This window comes from Eurosta solidaginis, chromosome 4, assembly GCF_040869045.1.
Source record: "Eurosta solidaginis isolate ZX-2024a chromosome 4, ASM4086904v1, whole genome shotgun sequence".
NCBI lineage: Eukaryota > Metazoa > Arthropoda > Insecta > Diptera > Tephritidae > Eurosta > Eurosta solidaginis.
The window spans coordinates 264,377,839-264,404,638 of record NC_090322.1 but is presented as its reverse complement, the minus strand read 5'-3'; the positions used below and the strand labels follow the sequence as shown (position 1 = coordinate 264,404,638).

Here is a 26,800-nt window from a genome sequence, read left to right as displayed (position 1 = left end):
GCACTTTCTAGTTTTCACCACGTGAAAGAGCGTCTCAAAAACTATCGAAACCAGAAAAAAAGTGAAAAAATTTTTTTTTGAATCATAAGTCACCTTTTCATAAACCGGGTCATATATAAAGATTTGCGCACAAAATTTTCAAACCAAGGCGAATCCATACCAGGTGGTGGCAAAGCGAATTCAACCAATTCGCCGTGCAGAAGAATGTCAAGTCAAAAGAAAAATTTTTTTGATTTCGATTAACTGACATGTTGTAGTACAAGGCGTTGTATGGAAAATAATCAAGAAGAAGCAATCAGCTGTTGGAATAACAACACCTGATACTGAATTCGCCTTTTTTCAATCTGAAAAAAAAATTTTCATTTGTCAGAAAAAATTAAGAAAAAACAGCGGAATGTAAAAAAACCTTACGGAATACAAACTGGCTCCTTTTTTTTTAATGAAGTGGGTTGTATTTTTCTTGTATTTGGTTATTTTTTTGGAATATAGTTTACACACTTACTCCAATACTGAAGTCGTTTAGGAGGGAGGGTGACCAAAAATTTAAGAAAAAATACATGAAAATAAAGTAGTGTCACATAAGTAAAAGCAGTTTAAGTTTTATTTTGACGGCGATCTAACAAGTACACAGATGACTCGCTAGTCAGATGCATCGTGTGCAGATATTATTTGGTCTAAACGGGATGAGCTGTCGTGAGGAGTCTGTTAAGGTATTTTGGTAAAAATAGTTAACCGACACTACACTGGCTCACTCACGAAAATCAAAATTAGTTTAGTTTTGGAAACAAGATAAAACCTACCTACAAAGATGACTGACGAGTCAGACGCACGGTTTAAAGATCCTATAATAGGGTCTGCACACAATGAGTCAGAGTCAATACACTGTTTGATATGTTAGTGAAAATATTTTAGTATTTGTCACAAAGACATGACTCTGGCTGACTCGCAAAAATCGAAACGAGTTCAATTTTGACGTCGAGTCAACACGTACATAGCTGATTCGCGAATTAGTCGCACCGTGTGTATACCCTATAAAAGTAGCAGACATTTACATAAATGTCTTTTAGGATTTTTCATTGTCATTCATAAACAATAAAAGGGAACGCGCGTATATATTTGATTACAATTTTATTACATATAATAAAGACCTTTGGCGAGTGATGCATTAAAAATATAAGGAAAAGGAATAAAAACAATTAAGTACTAGATAAAATGAGCTGTTCTGGTAAAAAAAACGAAGTCAAGAAGAAAGCTTTTAAACCAGATTATGAACAAAAAGCTTTATCTGAAAAATTCTATGCACGGCACGATCAACTCATTTTAAATCCAAATTATGAAGCAAGTTACAAACGTTATTGTGAGGAGATAGGTAGAAAGCAAATATATATCCCAATGCATACATACCAAATGGCACCGCTTACAGGGAATCAAATTTATGGTTGGATGCATTATTTGGCAGATACTTATGAGCCGGGATATGATAAGGTGCTTTTTTGTCGGCATCGTAAGACGAATGAAGAAATCAAAGAACAAATAAAAATTAATTCGGCAGTTTTACGCGGTTTGAAACGTTAGCGCTTTGTACTCTGTAAAAATATTTTAAATACATATGTATATACTTTTTAAGCCAATAGCTGCATTTTCATTATTAAGGGACATATTATGTATGGCGCTATGACACTTTGTGTTACAGTTACTGGCATTCACATTCACCACTATAACTATATAATATAAAAAATTTCACAAAGGCAAACAGGTTTACTGTCCCTGAGGTGAATGAATCATCATCATATCATACGAATTCTAGTTCCCACAAGGAAATATGACTCCTTGCGTTATGCGTAATATGCCACTAAGAGCATGCATAGAAGAACCCTGGTTTAAGAGATGCAGTGAAATAGCACGCAGGAAAATAACAAGAAAATGAAATTACATCTTTATATTTTGTTATTCTGTTTAGCATAAAACTGGTTTTCGTTAGTTTAATGTTATTTTATTTTTTTGCTATATTATCTAATTTTGTTTCTTATTTTCTTTTATTTCATTTCATTTTACTTGGTTTGGTAAATTTATTTTATTCGCACATATTTTATTTCCTATTTTACAAAATAATTTTTTTTTTTTTGATTATAATTCAGTATGTATATTGAAATACATTTTTTTTTTTGTTTATTTGTTGTTTTTTTTTCATTTAATTTTTCATTATTTTGTTTTATTCCACTTAAATATATTTATTTTATTTTTCATTATTTTTATATATTATTTTATGTTCACATTTTAATCCAATGGGCCTGAAAATGTTTATAGGAGTTGATAATTAATAACAGGGGCAGTTGGCGTTATTTCCTAGAAAAGGAGAATAACTCCTGCGGGCTGTATTTTTTTTTAGAGAAAGAAAGTAATAAAAGGTTTCATAGTAAAAACCATCTGCCCTGCAGATGCAATTAGAATTCGGCGTTAAACATGTAGGTCCCATCCTTCCAATTTGTTGAAAAAATAAAAGAAGCACGACGGAAGAGAACCTCGGCCTAAAATCCTTTCGGAGGCTATCACGTCTTATATTTATTTATTTACGGGGTCGTCACCTATTTCTCGCTTTTTAAAAAGGCAGAAATACACTCGATATATTTGGCAAATCACTGCCGAGGGGCAGCCTCGCTAAGAAAAGCTTTATTCTAATTGAACAAGATTTTTTCTAAATTTTTTTATGTTGCTTTGCCCGGGAATTGAACCTAAGATGGTCGGCTTGGTAGGCGGAGCATGCTACCACCACACCACGGCGGCCGCAAATAGGCTCGTAAATAGGTAGACTCATTCCATTTCAAGACACCCGGTCCGCGCAGGATATGATCATATTGTACAATACCAAGTGTGTCAACTAAGCGATAAACGTCAAAATTATAAACAGCCTCGCTCACCTGATACAAATCTCAGGTCTAGAGTTGCATTTTTGGTACTTACGAATACTTTAAGCTGAGTTGCAGTTGATAGTTTAAAAAACTTTGTAGTATTTACAGTTGAAATAGTTGCATATATTTCCACGGAAATATAAATAATAGAAGACTTTTAGCCTTCAACAATGCGGAAACATACGGACATAGCAAAATTTATTTAAATTAGAGTCAAAAAAGTCTAGTAAAACTTAACAAAATATAAAGCGCCACACGTGTAACATTGTTGTTTTTTAATTTGAAAATGCTGTTACCAGATGAATGTATTACACAAATATAATTTACTAGGGTACAGAAATTCAGAAATCATAGAAAGTATTTTACCGATATACTTTGTTGTTGTGTCTAGAAAGTTTTTCACAATAACCTATGTTTTTTAAGCTTAGAGGAGTAAACTCATGTAATAAATTAAATTTACAATGAACTGAACAATTTTCGCCAAGAAAAAAGATAAAATGTTGTGTAACAAGACCAACACTTTTGTGACTACATAAGCCCTGTTTCAATCTTTTACGTCCCTGCACAGAATCCTAATTGACCGTTTTCAACTGAAATAACAATGGCAACCCAGATCTTCCCGTTATGCTAACCTAAGCGATTGCCTGTCAGAAAGGAGTCAACACACTTGTTCTTATCCACAATGGACATGATTTTTGATTTCGATGAAATTTTATAATGAAACACGTGTTTTTTTTTTGCCTCAAAAAAATTTTTTTTCGGATTTATCGGCAATTGAATTCCATAAAATGCAATCAGTATTTTATTCACCTATTTTTTCAACTGTCAATAACTTTGTCAAAAATTAACCGATTCTCATGATTTTTTCTTTGAAATGTTCGTTATTATATTTACTTTTATATAATTTTATAAACAATTGCATATAGTTAAAAATAAAATTATTTTTTTAGTATTTAATAAAAATTTATGACTTTTTTTCAAAAATTAATATTTAAAAAAAAAAATGTTATTGTTTTTTGTTTAAACTTTTTCTATATTGAGTGAGCAGTTTATGTTTCAACTTGTGTAAATATCCATTAGCCAAAACTCGTTGTTTTCGAAATATGAATTTTTGAATATTAAACTTTTTATTCGCCATGTATTGATGCAATTCATATCAGCATACAAGGCGCTCAATGGTAAATGCTTAGAATTAAATAAAAATTTCATTTTTTTTTTTTACTTTTTTTGACTTTGATTTTTAAGGTTTTTTTCATGACCTACTAAAAAAACTTTCGGAGATTAAGTTTCCTTTAATCTATTCTGATTTATTTCGTTGTAGTGTGAATAAAAACAAGGTATATTCCACCTTACGGCCCATCGTTTCGCCAAATTTCTTTGGCATCATCAGGGGCGTAATATTTTTAGATGTGGCGGTAGGCAAAATTACAAATGAAAAGTAAATAAAATTTACAAAAATTACACCATTAATTACATAGAAATTCGGTACCATCGATTTGTGGTACACTTTGTCACAATAAACCAGGCATGCTTAACCAACGAACCGATATCATTTCGTTACGATAATTAACGTTAATAAACGAAACAAAGTCATTTCGTTTCGTTTATTAACGTTAAGAACGTCAAATTAACGAAATGATTTCGTTTCGTTTTCTGCCGTATCAAAACGGAATCAAATCGTTTATGTTGATTATTAATTTCAAACTATGCTGGCAAAGCTGATTGATGGCGGAGTCATTAAAGGTGAAAGCATTAGCCAAGCTGATTGCAACTTTTCTCATGAATTTTGACAGTACGAACATTTCTCAGAGTGTTTTTGACATTACCACTAACGAATTACACAAACAAATTATATGGAGTTTGTGTGTGTATGTGCGCTCATTGTTACCACCTTACGGCTTCACCATGGCTATAGCATTGCCAGCACAATTCAAACATAAAGTATCACGTTTTTGTTAACGTTTTTAACGTTAACGAAAGCTTTTCGTTTCGGTTAAAAACGAGATACAATTTATCTTGATAATTTCTTTATCGATAATATTTCGAAGTGTTTCAACGGAAACGGAGGAAATTTTTTGATAAACGATTAGCTTAACGTTAAGGTGCATCCCTGCAATAAACACTATAAACACTATAAAATTTTCATTTGATTGTATAATTTTCATTTATACCAACGTTTTTAGCGGACGTTTTTGAGTCGGACAGGGTATACATATGAAAATTTGTTTAGTAAGTCAATCTTAAAAATCAAAGTCAAAAAAAGTAAAAAAAAAATGAAATTTCGCATGCTCGAATATAATTTTTTTGGGTATGCGTAATGGAACTTTTTTCCTGAGCCCAAATCCTATCGAAAAATCGATGGCGCGATATCCGTTAATAAATCGACACAATCTAATGTATAGATTGTAATAAGTAAAGATAATAGTAAAAAAGTATTGCCTCTTGTTATACATATTTGTTTACATTATGTACTTTCACAGAATAAATTACAATATACCTATGTAGAGACTTATCTTTGCATAATAATATGCACATCGTCCCGTTTATTCATTAACCTCGTATCTACAAGTGAGCCATTTTCGGTAAAGCGAACAAGGTTGCCACACCATGTTTTCATTTGAGACCAAAATTCATCGAAAAAAAGGACCACATTTTTGTTTTGTTTTATTAGTATAAAATACAAAATTTTAGGATGTTTCCATATAAAATTTTACTAAACATAGTGAAGACTTTCCTCTATTTCAAGCTGAACAAATAAATATATGTGCATGCAACCAAAAATGGTACTATATTTTGACATAGGATAATTCTTAGTCTTTCATCAACCAAGCGTTGTGAACCTAGTTTTGGTCACAAAGCTCTTGGTTCTGGCATTATGTTGTTGATTACAATGAAATAAAATGTATAGTGCAGTTAGGTTTTAGTAAGAAATGGTTCAAAATTTGCGTTCTGGTGTTGCCGAGCTATGTATGTGGAAAACACAGTAAATCATAAATGAAACTAGGCAATTTTGTTAGTGCTATTTTTGTAGATGCTTCCTTTTCCCCTTAACGTTTAAACTTCATATCAGTGCCTAGATTCAGTAAGTGTGAGTTTTGATCCCAGCCCTCAGGGGTTCTGCTAGCACCTACGGGAATAATTTTATACAAGACATTTCTTCCGAAATCAAATCTCTTTAGCATTTGCTTCCCTCTGTCTACGAGTTAAAATATTTCTTGTGGCAAGATACTTAACACCACAATAGTCCTGGAATTCCTTGAACTGATTGAGCTGGGTGAGAAAGATTTAAATATCAACGTGCCAAATTTCTTTGTATAAGTTTTGAAAGTGTTAGGCTCACGGCAGAGTGCTCGCTATAAGCTATGCTAGGCGAGAAGCAATTTTTATTTTCATATGTTTTACATAGTGTTGTATAACCGATCGAAATATTTAGACGTTATTAATATTATTATAAAACAAGAGTTTTTTTTTGATTAGTCGGTTATTTCATCAACAGTTAACGACAATGTATTTGCCAACACTTTTCTTTTTAATGCCTGGCATGGTTTATCCTATGTGAAATGTTATTGTTCCGGTACATTTTATTGATTGAGCAATTTTTTATGGTGAGAGTTGAAGTAAATTCAAAATTATATGGGGACTAACGAAGGTGTGGCGAATTTTTGTGCAATATTGTGAATTTTTACCTGAGTGAAAAAGAAAGAAAAGTACCATTCGTGGCTACTGCCTAAAAAGGACCAAAATTGAAGAAAAGGGACCAGCGGACCAAGACCATTTTTGGTCCAAATGGACCAAAGTGGCAACCGTGAAAGCGAAGACAACAAACCCATCGAATTTCTCCACAGACACTGATGAGTTTTTCGGTGATGACAGTGTTACCACTTGGGCCAGAATCGCGAATAAAAGAACTGGTAACGATATTCGGTTACATAATGTTCTGGGTACTATTTTACCGGTAACGCTCAGAATCGGGGCAGTAGAATGAAAAAAGTTTCATTTAAAATGAAAAAAGTTTCATTTGAAATGAAAATTTTCATTTTACTTGAAAAAGGTTTCATTTGACCTGAAAATGCTATATTAAAATTTCATCGAAATCAAAAATCATGTCCTGAGCGGACCGGGTGTCTTGAAATGGAATGAGCCGTTATCCAAAATAGTCATGATTGTGCTGCGAGTCAAACAATCAAACAATTTGAATTACATTTTTACTGGATATCACCAATTACAAATAAGTTAAATACGATTTGGCAGTAATACGGTTACCAAAAGCTTAAGAAAAAAACCAGTACATTGCCATTATGTTTAAAGTAATACGATTAACGATGATGATATTTTAATTTTTTTTATTTTCTTCTTTTAACTTGACTTTGTAGCAATATTTATGTACAATATACATATGTATATATTTCTAGTTCATATGTATCAGTCAGCAAATACCCTACAGAAAAAATCTATGAAATGCGGTATTTACCGGAAATTGTAAAGTTATTCATCTTCAGTTATCCACAAAAATAAGTTCTATATTGCTGTGAAGTCATGTGAATTGCCATCTCATTTTATCTGTAGTTAGCTTTTTAAAATTGAAATAAAGTTAATTGTATAAGCTAATTTATTGAATAATTTGAAAAATCCATTTTAGGTAACTATAACTCATGATTACTACTCTCCCACTACCATGACATTTACCTATCTCTGACAATCCCTATCCTTCTTCAACGCACCAAAAATTTGATTTTTTGTATAAGCTCGACACTTCCCGGAGGAAAATTAATCTGTAATATTAAAATAGTCGAATGATTACCAAAAATTAGATTTTTTTTATGTTGGCCACTTCCCGAAAAGAAATGTTGCATAAATATTAACCTAGTCATAGAAGTACTGTTATGGAACCTTTGACAAGCATACTTACTCTGGGTTGACAATTGTTTCGCAGTTGTACCAAGTTTACCTGGTGGCACGAAGCCACTTATGTGGGTTCGTTGACCAAACGACCGACCAAACCACCAGTTACGACAAACCCAAGGCCTAACAAGAAAAAATTTACGCACACGTAAGGGTTAAGGAATTTCTTACCTCATCACTCAATATGATCGTTGATTAACCTTTTTTAGAAAGCGACACAACACTTTGTCTTTTGCCTAGCGGTTCTTCTACCAATTACTTACCGCTCTTAACCCACCCAACCATGACTTCTCAGATGTTAATGAGATGATCCAAAGTAAAGCAACAACAACAACGAATTTGAGACCATTATTACAAACTTAACAATTCATGTTTTATTTAATAATAAGACTAATCAACTAAAAAGAAAAAGATCAGAATTTGATTTCATACTAAATTCAGTACTAAAGCAAAAAAAGTACCAATTTTTACTATTAGGCTTAAGACGAACACCTATAGGAACGGCATGGAATCGAAACTGTATGCAAAAAGGAATCTTACAAACTTACTAAAGAGTGTGTGATAATTAAACAGGTGAAATATTATTAACACAGAGAAACGAATCATATTAAATCAAATATTGATTGAAATTTCCGCGGTTTTGAAGTATGTTACGAATTCAGTATTAGTAAATATTAATCTCATATAATTTAAAGACATTTCTAATACCAACTCGTTTCGTTGATTCTCTCCTTCTCTCACGATTCACTGATCATACTTAATGATCATTAACACGGTAGTTAAATAAAAAAATTATATGTACATATTCAATACAAAAAAAACCAAATGGTATGAAAATATAAAAATTTTATTATAATCTTACTTGCATTGATGTTGCAGGAACTCGATGAAGGCCTTCTACGATGCTTCTGCTTTGCTGTAAAATGGTACTTTAGCACATATGTAAATATTCTAATTAGAATTTGGTATTGCGATTTCATCGAGTTGCAATCAGATTTTTGTGTTCTTATTCTTATTGGAACGCCAATAAGACATTGGAAACTCTCTCTCTCCAATCACTTAAAAAAATATCACTCTCCTTTTCTAGCTTGAACATTTAATTATAATAACTATATTATTATACTAATTTTACTTTAATTTTCATGAACCATTAAACTCAAAAAGATTATAATTGTCTTTGTTAAATTCAAAGGAAGTTCATTGATAACTTTCGCACACATTTAATTTAATAAAATTATGTCACCTACACTATATTTTTCTCTCTCTTTCATATTAAGTATGTATATACTTGTGTCTTTAAGTTATATTCCAGAAGCAAGTATACATATTCGTATATTTTTGCTTTTATTCGAAAGATTTAATTTTTACATTTTTTTATGTTAAAAATTGTTTTCGGGTTTTTCCCTTTCTTTTTTGAACATCCCATATTCCGAAATTTGTTTAACTTAAATTTTTCTATTTTATATGTTTTTTTTTTCGATTTTCACCTCGAAAATATTTTTAGTCAGACTATTACGACTATACCGCGACAAAACTAGTTGTATACTGGAAGTCAAGAGGAACTTGGAATTTCTCGATTTTTCACGACTCTTGACTGCATTTACTTATATATGTATATACCTTTTTTTTTAAACAAAAAGAATTATTTTTTTTTCAAAGGTTTAAATATAATACATTTATGCAACTATTTTATCACTGCAAATTTTGTCACTGCAACCAAGCCTGCGAGTTTTCCATGGTGAAGATGTAGCCCCAATCCGTGTCATTGTGAGTCCCAATCCGAACCTTGATGGAACTTTTAAATATTATATCTTTAATTTGCGGGTTACGCGTTTAGATTTTTGAAAAACCCGAATTATTTTTCTCTAAGAAGGATTAGCGAATATATAACTTCCCGCCTTACTTGTGAAACTTAAATCCAAACGATTTTTAACTTTTCGCCGATATTAGGATCATCGCGCGAGTATATGTTTAAGGCAAACTTTATCCAGCAAAAGACCCAGCTATGTCTCAATCCGAAGCTTTTATAGGCACGGAAAGACAAGTCAAAAAGGTGGCGTGATGCGAAACAGAGGTAATTAAATAGGGATGGAGATCGATATTTATATACATTTGTCCTTTTTTAGTTGTTTTATAGGATATTATCTGGCGGTAAATTGTATGTTAACCCTTGCATTCCTTAATATCTTTTCCGTGGTACCATCCTATCTTACCATGTATGTCTTGCAATTGATACATGGAGTTTGCTTTTGTGGCGAGAACTGTAGCTTTAACAAAAACGGGTGCTAGCTTGGCGCTAAACTTATTCGCTTTGTCGCTCAGAACGAAATTGCGCCGATATACAAAAGCGTTTTGTATATTCTTGGCCAACTCAGTACGCACGAGTCGGAGTTTGTCTATGCGGTCTATTACAGTACCCCAGTACCAAATTTCCAGAAAATCGTAACATATATTATATTCAATGGAATAGGATCCACTTCTCGGAAAAAAACTTCATTGAAACATTTTTCGAGTTTCTATGTGTGTTTTTGCAGGTCCATAAATTGCATACATTTATATACATAATTAATGCAGTTTTAATATATTTTTAGTTAATTACTGTTTTATTGGGAACACAAACTTTATATACATACATACATATAAACAATTTTGCTTGCGTGAATGACAAACAATTACAATTTCCTTTGCTACATCAAAAATGATTAATGATTTTTCTGGAAATTTGAGTAGCTTATTGAGTACATACATACATTTATACTTATTAAGTTGTTAAAGTACAAAATAAAGCAATATGAAATCCATGTCGATGTTTTTTCATATTTAATTTGACGAAAGATAATAATTGACTTCAAAAAAAGAATATTGATATAAGAGCAACTCGTGAAAACTCGTGATACTATGTTCAAACAGAAAAATAAATTGAGGCAATTTCGATTTAAATCGATTGGTGTTCATACAACTGAATTTAGCTTACATAATAGAAATTTGATAGCTGGTTGGCTCATCTCTACTGCAACAACATACCTTTGTTCAGACTGTCAAAATGTGTGTGTTGGTATTAGGCGAATGGAATGGAATGAAAACATAAAACTTTGAAATTTTTTGTGTGTTGTAAGAAAATGTGTTCAATGTTTTGGTTTCATTTTGAGTTTGCCATCTTCTTTTGATAATCCCTACTCCAGTGAAATGAATAAAAAAAAAAAATCAGCTGATGAGTTGAGCCAACCATGTAGTTGAGACATGCGTAATTGACGTTTAAATCTTCTCTATAAACACACTTTATAAGGTTGCATTTGCAGTTTAAAACAATTTTTTTTTTAAATAGGCAATTTATATTATTTATATGATAAATTGCGTAATAAATTGCACTAATTGTGTAAATTTCCAATTTGGTGTGTGTTTGTACATAGTATAAGTTCCCCACAAACCTCCCAAAATCGTACGGATTTTTTTTTTTTGCGAAAAAGTGTAGGGGGAAACGCTTTTGTTCATCCGCAGGCGAGACTACTGATTGAGAATCCACCCAACATTCATCCCGTGAAATCTCTATATCAATCATTGTGATCTCTGCAGCTCGGACGATGACTCGAAATTTAACATCAAATTAATTACAACGTTTAAGTGTTTGAGAGTTTATTTCTAGAACAGGGATTACATACAAATATGATGACAATCGAACAAATAATGGATCGACAGGGTTGCGTGCGGCCGTGCTGCCACAATCATCTCCACGTTAGAGCTGCAAAAGTATCGATATAAATATCGATACATCGAGTACTAGGTTGATGGTGCGATTATTGATGTTTTTTTCTAAATATCGACTACTGTATTCCCATTTCTTATTCCTTTTTCTAGCGGCAGAATTACCAGCGTCTAAAACCTTGGTAAGACAAATAAAACATGAATAAATAAAATTACATATATTATGTCAAATTTGTGATTATTTTATATGAATACCTAACAAGCTGGTGGCTCTGAATATTGAAAAATTCTTACAAAAGTTCAATGTGAAAAGTACGTTATTTTTTCATCTATGTATATAAAAATGAATGTCCGTTTGTGTGAGGCTTATAGAATCAAAAACTAGCCGGTCGATGTTCAAACTTTCACATAAGTTGCGCATACCTCACGTGATGGCTTGCACATAGGTTTGGTTGCGATCGACGCACTGGGTCTCGAGATATAGGCCAAAACGTGGACCCGGGTACCCCTAGAATGTGTTTATAGAATATGGATATCAACTGAAAGCAGTTGATGAGTGCTTTATTAGAGGGTAATTTTCATACCCCTGGATGATTAGGGTCTCGAGATATAGGCCAAAACGTGGACCCGGGGACCCCTAGAATGTGTTTATAGAATATGGATAACAAATGAAAGCTGTTGATGAGTGCTTTAGTAGAGGGTAATTTTCATACCCCTGGGTGACTAGGGTCTCCAGATATAGGACAAAACGTAGATCAGGGTAACACTAAGATGTCTTTAAAGAATATGGATAACAAATGAAAGCTCTTGATGAGTACTTTAGTAGAGGGTAATTTTCATACCCCTGGGTGACTAGGGTCTCCAGATATAGGACAAAACGTGGATCAGGGTAACACTAAGATGTGTTTTTACATTATCATCACCAAATTGAAGCTGTTGATGTTTACTTTAGTACAGAGTAAGTTTTATGCCGCTGGGTGACTAGGGTCTCGAGATATAGGCCAAAACGTGGACCCGGATACCCCTAGAATGTGTGTGTAATATGGATATAAAATGAAAGCTGTTGCATCAACCTGACAAAACTGATAAATATGCATACGAAGCCGAAATAAAGACATGAATTAATAATACCCACATACCTATTTATATACGTCCTATTCGATTTGCCTGAAATTTGGTATACAAATTTGCCTATATTAGTATTTATGATCCTTTTTTCCCAGAAGTAGACCAGAGACAGACTGGGACTGGGATTAGGACTAGAACTGGGACTGAGACTCGAAGTGGGACTGGGACTACGACTCGGAATGGGACTGGAACAAAATACATATCACCCTCTTGGACTGGCAATAAGGGATGAAGAATAATGAGAAGAACTTGAGAGAAGAGAAAAGAGAGAAGGAGACTGAGAAAGAGATGGAATGAGACAAAGATGGAGATAGGTGAAGCAAAAAAGACGAAGGGAGGGAGTGAATAAAAGGATTAGGAAAAAGAAAGGGAGGGAGGGCAGAGTTAGACGGGAAAAACTTTTCAAAATGTTTGCAGATATCCCAAATTTAGAGCAGAACAGCGTCTGCCGGGTCTGCTAGTATTATATACACATATATACATGTATTCGTATATGTAGATATACACGCAACAGAAGACATCATTGAGTTGGAAGTCGAAAGTTGTGTTGCCAAAAAGCTACGAAGTACAAAGTCAAGCATTTGGATCCATTTTTACAAAATCAGTAATACTTTTGCAATATGCCACTATTACAAAAAATGTTATAAAACTAGTGGTAATATGTCCAATTTGTTTCACCATCTAGAACGATCGCACAAAACTGCAAATTTAGATTCACATAGCTCGCCAAATAAGATTAATTTTTATATGAAAAAACATATGAAGATCCATCATCACGTAAAAAGGCTTTTGACAGCACACTAATAGGGTTTAGTCACCGCATACGTTCGACCTTTTTCCATAGTGGATGGCAAAGGGTGTTCTAACTTTGTATATACCCTCTTTTCGCTGTATAAGCTACCATCGCGGATAACTTTGTGTTTTGTGATCGTTTCGAAGTTGTGAAAACAATATTACATATATATATACATGTACATATTGTATTTACATAAATGTCTGATATATGCCTGGTATTACTTTTAAATTGAGTAAGAGCTTTTCAGTATTAAAAAATTCGATATTTATCACGATATCGCCATTCATCCAGTGAACACGGTTGGCATAACAATCGGAATAACGGGACGTCCTCTCTAAACCCATCATATTCGAGAAAGGAAAGAAGTACACCTCAAACAGGGTGTCACTCTTCATCACGTATGATCAGTCTTGGGCTACAGAATAGCAGGAAAGGAGTACCGGTGGGAGCTGTGAGTAGAAGGAAAAGCAAGTTATGGGTTTGTGTGCAAGGCATTAAAATTACCCAAAATAGTAAAAAGTATCTTTAATTTGAATGGGGAATCAAATCACAAATCAAAAATACTTTTGATTTAAAAAAGTTAAAAATAAAAATACCTACCTAGAATAGCAAGGACGACCACTTTTCTAATAGGCGCAAGCAAATTTTTGGGCAGGACAGCATCTGCCGGTTAAATCCTGTTAAATGAAGGAAAAAAGTTCAGTAAAAACGGGACGTACCGTTTTTCTATAAGAATAACGCAACCAGTCATTCAATTAAAGGTGAACACATGATGTTATTCAGTAAAGGGGGAATGCATATGCTAATCAACTTAGTGAAGCCAAATGACACCTTTGTCCATACGAAACGGGTTGACGGACTTCGATTAAACTTTGAAGGAAGGGAATTGTATTGTAAGTTCTTGAAGCATTTTGTGACTCTTTGGTGTTATTTCTGGGACATTTCGGTATGACTTCAGGTCCTCTTCGGGATGTTATCGAGACTATTTCGGAACCAATTCGAAACAATTTCAGGATAACTTCAGAATTATTTTAGGCATTATTTCGGGATAACTTCTGCATAATTTCCATACTATTTCGAAATAAGTTTTGAACAGGAACCAAATGAGCCAAGAAGCAATCAAAACATGATACCTGAAGTAATCCTGAAGTAATAATAAATTTTTTTTAGAATTTGTGCCGAAATGTTCTCCAAATGATTTCGAAAATAGTGTCAAAGTGAGCTTTGATGGTTTCGAAATAGGCTCGAGATGATACATAAATAATTCTGAAGTGATCGTCATATTGTGCCAAATTCGTTCCGAGTTTATTCGATCTCGAAATGATCCTATAACAGTCCTAAAATGGTTTCGAAATAGTATCGAAATGACTTTAAACAACACCGAAGGCGAACCTGATAATATTCCGAATTGGTTCCGAAATAGTCTCGGAAATGATACAAAAATAATTGAGAAGTAATTTAAGAACCACCTCATAATTGAACAGAAGTTATGTCCACGAAACAGTCCCGAAGTAGTCACAAAATTATCCAAGAATATGCGGCACAATTACATACTTATCTCCCGATAATTATGTGCCCATCTTCAATTGCATGACCTAGTACGTCTTCTTTCTTTGGAAAAAGAAAAAATTGATTCCGCCTTTTATTCTATGAATCAGTGTGTCCTCATTTTAGTGAAAGAACGACAAATCCCGTTTTTACTACCGACCTTTCATTTATTCTTGATTTGATTGACATGATTTATAAAGCGAGATGACGGCGAGTTTGAAGTCGTTTGAAGAAAATTATATAAAGGGCCAGATTATGTATGATGCCGTAGAACTTTCCCTCGCAGTCCCTCAGAATCATAGTCACCACTATATAATAACTAAAAATTTATAAAGTTATTCAGGTTTACTGTCACACATTTAAGTAAATGAATGCTCTTACATGACAGGAATTTTTGCTCAGAGGTAAGCAAAATTACTCGTTGCGTTATACAAAATTAGCCCCTTAAAATTAGATATCGTACATAATTGTGAGAAGTATCTTACCTTTACCCATAATAATCACAAGCTCACCAAATGTAACGTCAAATGAGGAAGCCACAATGAATACGAAAATAAATAAATACAATTTTTATTTTATATAACTTAAAGTGATATTTAGTAGGGATTATTGCAACAACAATTTTTAATAAGCGAATGTTCATAACAGGATTTTGCATATAACAGCGTACAATCTGTGTAATAACATTGTGGTGGACGTAGCTGCGGCACTGAAAAAGGACAAGTAATTGTTTTAATTAAACTATTCACTAATGGGTTTTCAATGAAAATACACAACATCATTATTGGCAATTATTTATGTATGTTAAAATTCGGTTTGAGCCCCATAATAAATTTAATTAATTTAAATTTCATGATCAAGAGGTATGCTCGCTAGCGTTCCTTGAAGCTGCTTGGCTTTTATATATATGTACTTGAGAGAAGCTAGAAGCGATTGATACAATAGAAGATAATCAACCTCAGCGCAATTGGAAGCGCCGTAGTTGGTTTTGTGGTGGAAAAGATGTTTCGCTGCAAAGTATTGTATGATATTATCAAATCTGAGCTGTGAGCTTTAGTCTTTGGTCGCACAGCCGAAAGATATACATTCACGGTATATCATCTCAAAACCGATTAAAAATGAAACATGATCATTAACTTGGGGCGATTTGTGTGAACGAAAGCTAAGCGATATCGCGCCATCCATTTTTCGATAGGATTTTAGCTCAGGGAAAAAGAATCCCACTACGCATACCCAAAAAAATTATTTTCGAGCCTGCGAAAAAAAAATGGCGAAAGGGTAAATTTTTCGACCAAAACACTCCCTAAAACTCAACAAATATTTTTTTTTTTTTTTTTTTCAAAAAACTGTTGTAAAAACGTTGGCGATAACATTTGTTTAAATATTTTATTGGGTTTTGGGGAGTGTTTTGGTTGAAAAATTTACCCTTTAGCCATTTTTTTTTTCGCAGAATCGAAATAATTTTTTTGGGTATGCGTAGTGGAACTTTTTATTCCTGAGCCGAAATCCTATCGAAAAATCGATGGCGCGATATCGGTTAATAAATCGACACAGTCTAATGATCATCTAAGTGGACTGGGATACAACATTAAACTACTTAGTTATCTCCTGATCTCGATCGAACTCGTACTGATTGACGGAACATATAGCACCAGCACCATGAATATGCACACGCTAATAAGTCTAAATATCGACACGGACCCACCACCTTGGGTCAGCTTAGAAAAGCCCACGCCTCTCTGCAGTGGATTAAATTATTAATAAAATAATTTTAAAAAAATTTAGTTAAACGGGTTTATTGAAAACAACACCTACATTAAGTAATAATAATACTAAAAGCTAGAAAATAATTAGGTAGGTCCTAGATACTAGTCATCACACTCCTCATCAATCTAGGGCATTGATGAGACAATTAAATAAACGCGTTGGACGCGTCAAATTTCTATTGATTGTCATAAGTAAGACCAACTGAATCTTATCAGGTTATGCTACGTCAGACATTTTTAAAAATTTCACGCGCCCAACGCTTTTATTTAATTATCTCATCAATGGCCTAGATTGATGAGAAGTGTGACGACTAGTACCTAGGACCTACCTAATTATTTTCTAGCTTTTAGTATTATCATATATATTATTTCAAATTGCTGGTTTTATGTACGGGTCCCTTTTTCGCTCTTATTTGGAATCCAAATCTATAAATAAAGTTTTGGTTGTAAATATGCAGATTCGGGCTATTAGCGAGCTTTGAGCAATTTTGGTCGTATTTATTAAAATAATTTGTTAAAAATAAACGAGTGTGAACACACCAAGACATCTATTTGTACTATGGCACTATTGTGAATATTTGCACTGCGTAACCGGCAGTTGCTACCATACGCCAGATGGTAGCGCAAGCTGCAAGTTTTAATTGATTGATAGAACAGCTGATTTTCGTTGATATTTGATAAGAGACTTTTATATTGGTTGAGCAAGATGCGCATGGGTCCAGCTCGTTATTACTTAATATAAGCATTGTTTTCAATAAAACCGTTTATCTAAAATTTTTTTGTTTATTATTTTATTTTCAAGTGTTTAGTCTTTATTTAGTTGCCTACTATTTCTCATTCTACATATTTAGTTCATTTTGTGACTCATTATTACAAGGACTCTTTCCTGATAATTTTTTACAATCTAAGTCCTCAATACATTATCCTTCCAAAGACTTTACTCCAATCAGCGCCACGTATGCTTGTACCTCCTCGTACTTCTACCGGACTGTATGTAATATTTGTTCGAAATATGAGCCATATCGGACCACAAATACTAGAATTTTTAATGTCTCAATCCTTGACGCACTTAGCGCGATTTTTTTTTCATAAAGCAACTTCTATTTCTGTATTTATTATGTGTTCCAAATATGAACCAAATCGGACCACAAATACGATTTTTTGAAATATTTCGATCCATGCGCTACCCATCGGAGTTTTTTCTTGGGTTATGAACTATATTACAAGTTTCAAGCTTTTAGCTTTTCGTGAAGTTACTTAAATTTTAATTACAAAATTCGTAAAAAAAACAACTGGTATGTTGAGGAGTATTGCGCTACCTTAAACGCAAAACCTCGTACGGGCGCAGCAACTCGCTGCACATGCGAACGTTATCGCGATGCGAAGATAGAAAAATTAAAGGTGGGGCAAAGTGACGTGATGCACAAAGCCAGCAGAGCTTTGGGTAGAAATTAAATATTTTGCATAGTAGTACTCATATATGTGTGTAAGGAGATTTGTGAAAAAATGTTGAGCATAGAATTTGCTCAAGAGATATTAACAGCTTCAAGTAGAAGCAAAAACTTAACCACTGCCTGTTCTGTTGAGTCGCTGCGCTCAAAATATTTTCTATGTTCAATGGAACTCTTAAGAACATCCCTGATCCAAATTAAACTTAATTTAGCTTAACTGTAGCCCAAAGGAACACCGAACAATTGAGCATTAGGTTGTAGCGGCATTAAATTAAAAATTGGGAAATATATTAAAATAAAAAAATCGTTTGTTTAAAAAAATTTCATTTGATTTGAAAAAAAAGCTTATTTGACCTGAAAATAGTGTATCAGAGAAAGCGACTGGGCTGCGAACTCAAAGTGAATCTCTCGTGCAACATCATCCCCATGCTAGAGTAAAAAGGCTGCCAGATCAAATGGAAATTGAAGACGTGAAGAAAGCAGCAAAAAGTATATATGAATCGTTCTTAAGCCGCAGTCCATCAATATATATGTATATTAGGGCAGGTCGATTTAAAAATCGCTCATTGCTCTGTGAAAATCGTATTCTAGGTATCAAAATAAGAAACTTTGCCGAGGGAACCATACCTCTAAAACGAATTCTGATGTCCCCCAATTTGGGTCGAACTTTTGGGTAGGGGCAAATTTTGAAAATCCCACTTTGACCCATTTAGAGTGCTCCAATCGAGTCCAAATGTATGACCGACCCCCACTAACTTTGGAGGCCCGACCCACCGATACCAGTGGCACACCCCCTGGAACATTTCAAAAAATCGCCGGTTTTGCATTTTACATGAAAAAATCAGCTAAATGGCTATGTTTTTTCTTTATTTTTATTTATTTATTTATAATAATATTTATTATTTATTTTTAATAATATCTATTTTTTCTCTTAAGAAATTTATTCAGTCAGAACATATGTAAATGAAACAAGTAAGGAAGGTTAAGTTCGGGTGTAACCGAACATTACATACTCAGTTGAGAGCTATGGTGACAACATAAGGGAAAATAACCATGTAGGAAAATGAACCGAGGGAAACCCTGGAATGTGTTTGTATGACATGTGTATCAAATGAAAGGCATTAAAGAATATTTTATGAGGGAGTGGGCCATAGTTCTATAGGTGGACGCCATTTAGGGATATAGCCATAAAGGTGGACCAGGGTTGATTCTAGAATGCGTTTGTACGATATGGGTATCAAATGAAAGGTATTAATGAGTATTTTGAAAGGGCGTGGACCTAAGTTCTATAGATGGACGCCTTTTCGAGATATCGCCGTAAAGATGGACCAGGGGTGACTCTAGAATGCGTTTGTACGATATGGGTATCAAATGAAAGGTGTTAATGAGCATTTTAAAAGGGAGTAATCCTTAGTTCCATAGGTGGACGCCGTTTCGAGATATCGCCATAAAGGTGGGCCAGGGGTGACTCTAGAATTCGTTTGTGCAATATGGGTATCAAACGAAAGGAGTTAATGAGTACTTTAAGAGGGAGTGGGCCTTTCTGGACCAGGGGTGACTCTAGACTTTGTTTGTGCGATATGGGTATCAAATGAAAGGTGTTAATGAGTATTTTTAAAAGGGAGTGGGCCTTCGTTCTATAGGTGTTCGCCTTTTCGAAATATCGCCGTAAAGATGGACCAGGGGTGACTCTAGAATGCGTTTGTACGATATGGGTATCAAATGAAAGGTGTTAATGAGCATTTTAAAAGGGAGTAATCCTTAGTTCCATAGGTGGACGCCGTTTCGAGATATCGCCATAAAGGTGGACCAGGGGTGACCCTAGAATTTGTTTGCACAATATGGGCATCAAAAGAAAGGTGTTAATGATTATTTTAAAGGGGCGTGGGGCTTAGTTCTATAGGTGGACCCCTTTTCGAGATATCGCCATAAAGGTGGACCAGGGGTGACTCTAGAATTCGTTTGTGCAATATGGGTATCAAACGAAAGGGGTTAATGAGTATTTTAAGAGGGAGTGGGCCTTAGTTCTATAGGTGGACGCCTTTTCAAGATATCGCCATAAAGATGGACCAGGTGTGACTCTAGAATGCGTTTGTACGATATGGGTATCAAATGAAAGGTGTTAATGATTATTTTAAAAGGGAGTAATCCTTAGTTCCATAGGTGGACGCCGTTTCGAGATATCGCCATAAAGGTGGGCCAGGGGTGACTCTAGAATTCGTTTGTGCAATATGGGTATCAAACGAAAGGAGTTAATGAGTACTTTAAGAGGGAGTGGGCCTTTCTGGACCAGGGGTGACTCTAGACTTTGTTTGTGCGATACGGGTATCAAATGAAAGGTGTTAATGAGTATTTTTAAAAGGGAGTGGGCCTTCGTTCTATAGGTGTTCGCCTTTTCGAAATATCGCCATAAAGGTGGACCAGGGGTGACTCTAGAATGAGTTTGTACGATATGGGTATCAAATTAAAGGTATTAATGAGAGTTTTAAAAGGGAATGGTGGTAGTTGTATATGTGAAGGCGTTTTCCAGATATCGACCAAAATGTGGACCAGGGTGACCCAGAACATCATCTGTTGGATACCGCTGATTTATTTATATATGTAATACCTGCCAAGATTTTAAGGGTTTTTTATTTCGCCCTGCAGAACTTTTTCATTTTCTTCTACTTAATATGGTAGGTGTCACAACCATTTTATAAAGTTTTTTCTAAAGTTATATTTCGCGTCAATAAAACAATCCAATTACCTTAACATATTTCATCCCTTTTTTCGTATTTGGTATAGAATTATGCCATTTTTTTCATTTTTCGTAATTTTCGATATCGAAAAAGTGGGCGTGGTCATAGTCGGATTTCGTTCATTTTTCATACCAAGATAAAGTGAGTTCAGATAAGTACGTGAACTGAGCTTAGTAAAGATATATCGATTTTTGCTCAAGTTATCGTGTTAACGGCCATGCGGAAGGACAGACGGACGACTGTGTATAAAAACTGGGCGTGACATCAACCGATTTCGCCCATTTTCACAGAAAACAGTTAACGCCATAAAATCTATGCCCCTACCAAATTTCAAAAGGATTGGTTAATTTTTGTTCGACTTATGGCGTTAAAAGTATCCTAGACAAATTAAATGAAAAAGGGCGGAGCCACGCCCATTTTTAAATTTTCTTTTATTTTTGTACTTTGTTGCACCATATCATTACTGGAGTTGAATCTTGACATAATTTACTTATATACTGTAAAGATATTAAATTTTTTGTTAAAATTTTACTTTAAAAATTTTTTTTTTTAAAAGTGGGCGTGGTCCTTCTCCGATTTTGCTAATTTTTATTAAGCGCACATATAGTAATAAGAGTAACGTTCCTGCCAAATTTCATCATGATATCTTCAACGACTGCCAAATTACAGCTTGCAAAATTTTAAATTACCTTCTTTTAAAAGTGGGCGGCGCCACGCCCATTGTCCAAAATATTACTAATTTTCTATTTTGCGTCATAAGTTCAACTTATCTACCAAGTTTCGTCGCTTTATCGGTCTTTTGTAATGAATTATCGCACTTTTTCGGTTTTTCGAAATTTTCGATATCGAAAAAGTGGGCGTGGTTATAGTCCGATATCGTTCATTTTAAATAGCGATCTGAGATGAGTGCTCAGGAACCTACATACCAAATTTCATCAAGATACCTCAAAATTTACTCAAGTTATCGTGTTAACGGACGGACGGACGGACGGACGGACGGACATGGCTCAATCAAATTTCTTTTCGATCCTGATTATTTTGATATATGGAAGTCTATATCTATCTCGATTCCTTTATATATGTACAACCAACCGTTATCCAATCAAACTTAATATGCTCTGTGAGCTCTGCTCAACTGAGTATAAAAATTAATTTAAGTGAGTTATAGAATGAAACTAAAAAAAATTATTGTTTGAAGTCTTTTTGACTTTCAAGTCTGGGCAATTTCGCACGGCTCTCTAATGTCGTCGCCGTAACAGCCTCTACATTTTCCGGTATAACCCGTTTGGAAACGCTAGCTAGCAATTGAACATGTCGTTCCGTTCCTTGTATGTGTGATGGAATTTTTGGATCATTAAACGGTGGATCATCTTGATTTAAATATTCTTTCAATGTATCGTACGGAATGCTTCGCGTGAATGGTGGTTCAAATACAATATTTATATCATTCAAATTGATCATTTCCGTATAACTTGTGCAATTAAAGTTTATATCTGGTTTTTTATAAACTCTAAGTTCCATTGGCTCGTCAACATCGGTTCTATAGCGTAGAATTTTCTTGATGGCACAGTCGCGCTTTTCTTTGCTATCATCAAACAACATTGATAACAAGATATTTTCCGAATGCGCAAAATATGAATTATCTTTAATTACTTGATTGACAATTTTGCGTAAACGACGTTCTAGAAATCGTGACTAACCAATGAACTTGAAAAATAATGCACTGCCGTACACGACAGAGCTGTAATATGTAATGGGATTCAAGGGGTTGTGTAGCGCAATATATAGCTTCTCCAACCCAATTGTCAACCTCACCTTCGAGCGGCGAATCCCGTTTCACTAACAGACGAGGCTCTGGCGACCCCAAGCACCTCATGGAACTTGGGGGTGGGGAGGGATGGCCTGAAGGTTTAATGTGGCCATATAAATCGTTCCCGAGATGGTCGGGCCAGCACCTTAATGGTGCTGTGTTACCGGAGCGTATCGGATCTGTATCCGACAAAGGACCATCACATCGATAACACTCCCCAAAGCCTTCGGGGAGTAACTAATCGCTACAACAACAACAACAACAGAGCTGTAATGCTTGATATTGAAGAACATTGGCACATAACATTTAATTATAAATTCAACCAGAATTCTTAAATTTGCATCTGGATTTTTCGTTGTCACATATAATCGCAATAATCTAGCGGCCTTTGTGAGCCACCGAGAGTGTACAATTTTTCCTGGTTTGATGTTAGCCAGATCCACCGGAACCACGCCGCTAGAAATTGCATGTGCCATGCCGTATTAGTACTTACTTCGAATCGGTAGAAAATTCAATTTTTTCTGGAGCAGGGGGCATATTTTACAGCTCAATTTTCTGGAAGCCGTCCACCACCTGAAAATATATAATAATAAAATAATTAAAAATGGTTGACAATTATAATAAATGAGTGATAGCAATAACTTACCGGAAGAGTTTCACAAGTTTCGATTCGACGGCTCAGGTTTCCGGTTGCCGATCTTGGTCCAGTGCTGGTTGATTTATCCAAAGCTTCAAACAAATGCCGAAACGGAAGTTCGTTGAAGTGTAGAAGGCAAACGAACCAATGCAATGGTCTTTTTAACAGCAATTCGAATCGTCGTATAATTCCACCGTGTGGGCCAGTGTTTGTTGGCTCACCGTCAGTGCATATTCCAATTAATGCATCCAGTGATATATTTTTATCGTTGAAGAAACCATTTAATTTGGTTGTTTTGTATTCAGCGGTTTCATGTTCCAGTCTTACGTAACCAATCAATTCAGAATTGGGTTCTCTCAAAATAACAAGATGAGGTTCTTTTACCATCCTAGTATGATACTTCTCATCAATTTTATCTATCGTTAAAGTATCATCGTTTCTGCCATCGAATGAAAACGCTAACAAATTGGTATCATCTAATCGTTTTCGAAGCACTTCTTGTCTGCATTTCTCTTTTTCTCTGCGAACTTTCGATTTATCCATGTTGAGAGATTTCCCATGCTTATCTTTAATTTTAAAATCTTGTAAAAGAGGGGTTCCCAATGCTGATGCTATTCTGTCAGGCACACCAAATCTGTCACATACCAAGGCAAAGTTAAAACAATCGTATCTCTCTGTGTATTTTGAACTTGTGCTTCTATCCATATCTTCTTGAATCGGTGGCGGTGCGTATGTTGAATCATCGGGACCTTAGTATGTTGGCATTGATGACATAGACGTTGCTCCTTGCTCTTCAGTTTCCATCATAAATGCATCCTTTGTTAGTCTTCTCTGATCATGTTGATCGTGCATGAACTTTTTGAGGCGTTCGCATTTACATGTTCCAATGTAAAAAATTGTTTCCAGAGATTTTACATACTCTGTAAATTGTTGGGTGTTGTTTCTTCTCTTGATTTGCTCTTGATACTTGTCAAGCAATTTATTCAATTTGTTAAATACACTTTTTTTCAGCATTATTTCCGTACCAATTTTTTCCCAAATTCCAATCACCTTATCTTGTACTTGAATAGTGAATGATTTATGGGAAAACTTTTTTTGTTCTGTTTTAGCACGTTCGCTTAAGTAAAAATAATATCTCAAGATATCCAGATGGGTTGGTAAATTAAGATCAGTTAAATCAGTAGACACGCCAAAAACAGTAACATCATGCTTGGGCATATGACTCATTGGGTTTTCGATAATTGTTGATGTAGTTGCTTCATATTGCGGTGTAGAGGATGGTGGATTCATTGTAAACTTTTTTTTTTGGAATGGTCACTTCACTTATTATTATTTTTTTTAAATGTTTGTATGGTAAACCCCCAGGGGGGTTCCAGGGGGTGTGTCACTGGCATCGGTGGGTCGGGCCTCCAAAGCTAGTGGGGGTCGGTCATACATTTGGACTCGATGGATTTTTCAAAATTTGCCCCTACCCAAAAGTTCGACCCAAATTGAGGACATCAGAATTGGTTTTAGAGGTATGGTTCCTTCGGAAAAGTTTCTTATTTTGATCCCTAGAATATGATTTTCACAGAGCAATGGGCGATTTTTTTGCTTCCCCACAAATCGACCCGGCCTAATGTATATTGATGGTCAGACAGCGATCAAGGCAATAAACTTACGTAAATCTTCAAGAAGTGTCCTGAAATGCAAAGAAGTATTGGAGAGACTTCGCTCAGGCCGGAACAAACCTCTATACTGGGTTCCCCGGTAAAAACTAATAAAAGATAAGGATGAGCTGGCAAAGGAGTGTACAAATACTCGAATCTCAATTCTCAAAAGAAGACAGGAGTTGCAAATGATTCATCAAGCAGGAAAGGCGTGGAAAGAAGCGCGGGTTTGCTAAATTTTAAAGACCATGTGCAAATCCTACAGCTTAAGACCTACAAATTTGCTTATATTTCTAAAGAGAGAATACTAAAGGCTCACAATGGGTATCCTAGGTGAAGGGTTCCTCATCGCGTCACAGGCTTATAATCGAGGCTTTGTCAGTAGCAGCAGCTGTATGAAGTGCGAGCTACAGGAAGAAACGGTTCAGCACGTTCTGCGTTTGCTACGTCAATGCCTTATCTACTAGCGGCGACAGAGTTGTCAGATATCGATGCAGAAATTAAGTTTTTATTTGCCAAGAGGATGAAGTAATTATATAACATAAGTCCTGATACCTAATTTAAGTATTTCCGTTTAATTGTGAAACAAATTTTTGTAACACTATGGCCACATTCAGTCTATGTTAGATTTTATTAACCGGCCAGTTTTAATTGTACCCCAATGTAGGCAAAAGAGTTCGATCGCCGAACACTCTCTTTAGGTATTAATCGCAAAATTGACTGCAGAATATTTTAAACTTTTAAAACCACAAGGAAAATATTCTTACCAGAATAATCACAACAGCAGTCATCGTGCAACATTTTCTCCGAACAGTAACTATAAACCGAAGTATCACAAAGTGGACATCCAGGAAGACCATTAAAACCGCTATTACCATTAAAGCCACCATTTGCAGCGAACGCAGGCGCAAACATTGACGGATCATATTGCCGTAGTGACGCTGTATTACCATCAGCGACCACATTGGTTTCATTAGTCTCGGTTGAGTTCGTATTGTTTAGCTCATCTAAATTAGTTGAATTTGCTTTATTTAAATCTAAAATTGTAGAACGAATAAAGACAAAGAGTAAATATTATTTTAAAAGCATCAAAATAAAAACAATAAAGTAAAAAAAGTATTACCTAATAGTTCATTGTTGTTCCGCTCCAGTAACTCAATTGCATTACTGACAAAAACCAACAACATTAAGCCAACCAATTTTGTGGCGTTGATAAGATGCGACATTATCACAGCGTACAAGTCTATTCAATTTGTTTAAATGTATTTGTTAAAAGATTAGTTTTACTCTCAGTTAACTCTCAGCATTTATTGTTTACGATTAGTTGGCGGCTTAGTCAGTTTAAATGTATTAAAATTTGTATTAAACTTTAGGGTTTGTTTATCGTCTGTGCGCCACCAAGCCCAAATTACTTCTGCTGAAGCTCTTAATGTTGGCTTGTTGAAATTCCAAAAACTTATGAAACTTTAATATTTGGGAACTTTCTTTACTTTTACTTCTGCTCTCGTATAGCTTGTTGAACCGGCTCTTCGGCATGTGGACGCCCAGTTTTCTGGTCCATTACCGTCAGCGTCGATTATCTCATCGACTGCCATTGTTGTTATTTTTTTTTTTCTTTGTAATTCTTTTTTGTTTTTATTTTCAACAACTTACATACATATCTACCACTTTCCATTTTTGCGTACTTATTTTCTTGTACGCTTTTATGTATGCGCTCACGCATGCGTCCACACCCAAGTACTGCCCTTTTTTAGCGTAACATGA

At 34.7% G+C, this 26,800-nt stretch overlaps 1 protein-coding gene across 3 annotated transcripts; it reads right to left on the bottom strand.

The window, feature by feature from the left end:
- Positions 1-11,287: 11,287 nt before the first annotated feature.
- LOC137249485 (uncharacterized) lies at positions 11,288-26,473 on the bottom strand. Of its 3 annotated transcripts, none has more exons than XM_067781030.1 (3): positions 26,160-26,473; positions 25,804-26,073; positions 11,288-11,691 (listed from the first exon to the last, which is right to left on the bottom strand). In XM_067781030.1, the coding sequence occupies exons 1-3, from the start codon at positions 26,260-26,262 to the stop codon at positions 11,675-11,677; spliced, it is 390 nt and encodes a 129-aa protein (XP_067637131.1). In that variant the 5' UTR covers positions 26,263-26,473; the 3' UTR covers positions 11,288-11,674. The 3 variants fall into 3 exon arrangements, with proteins under 3 accessions (XP_067637131.1, XP_067637129.1, XP_067637130.1); XM_067781028.1 differs by lacking the exon at positions 11,288-11,691 and adding an exon at positions 15,553-15,694; XM_067781029.1 differs by lacking the exon at positions 11,288-11,691 and adding an exon at positions 15,553-15,694 and having other exon boundaries at positions 25,804-26,061.
- Positions 26,474-26,800: the final 327 nt, after the last annotated feature.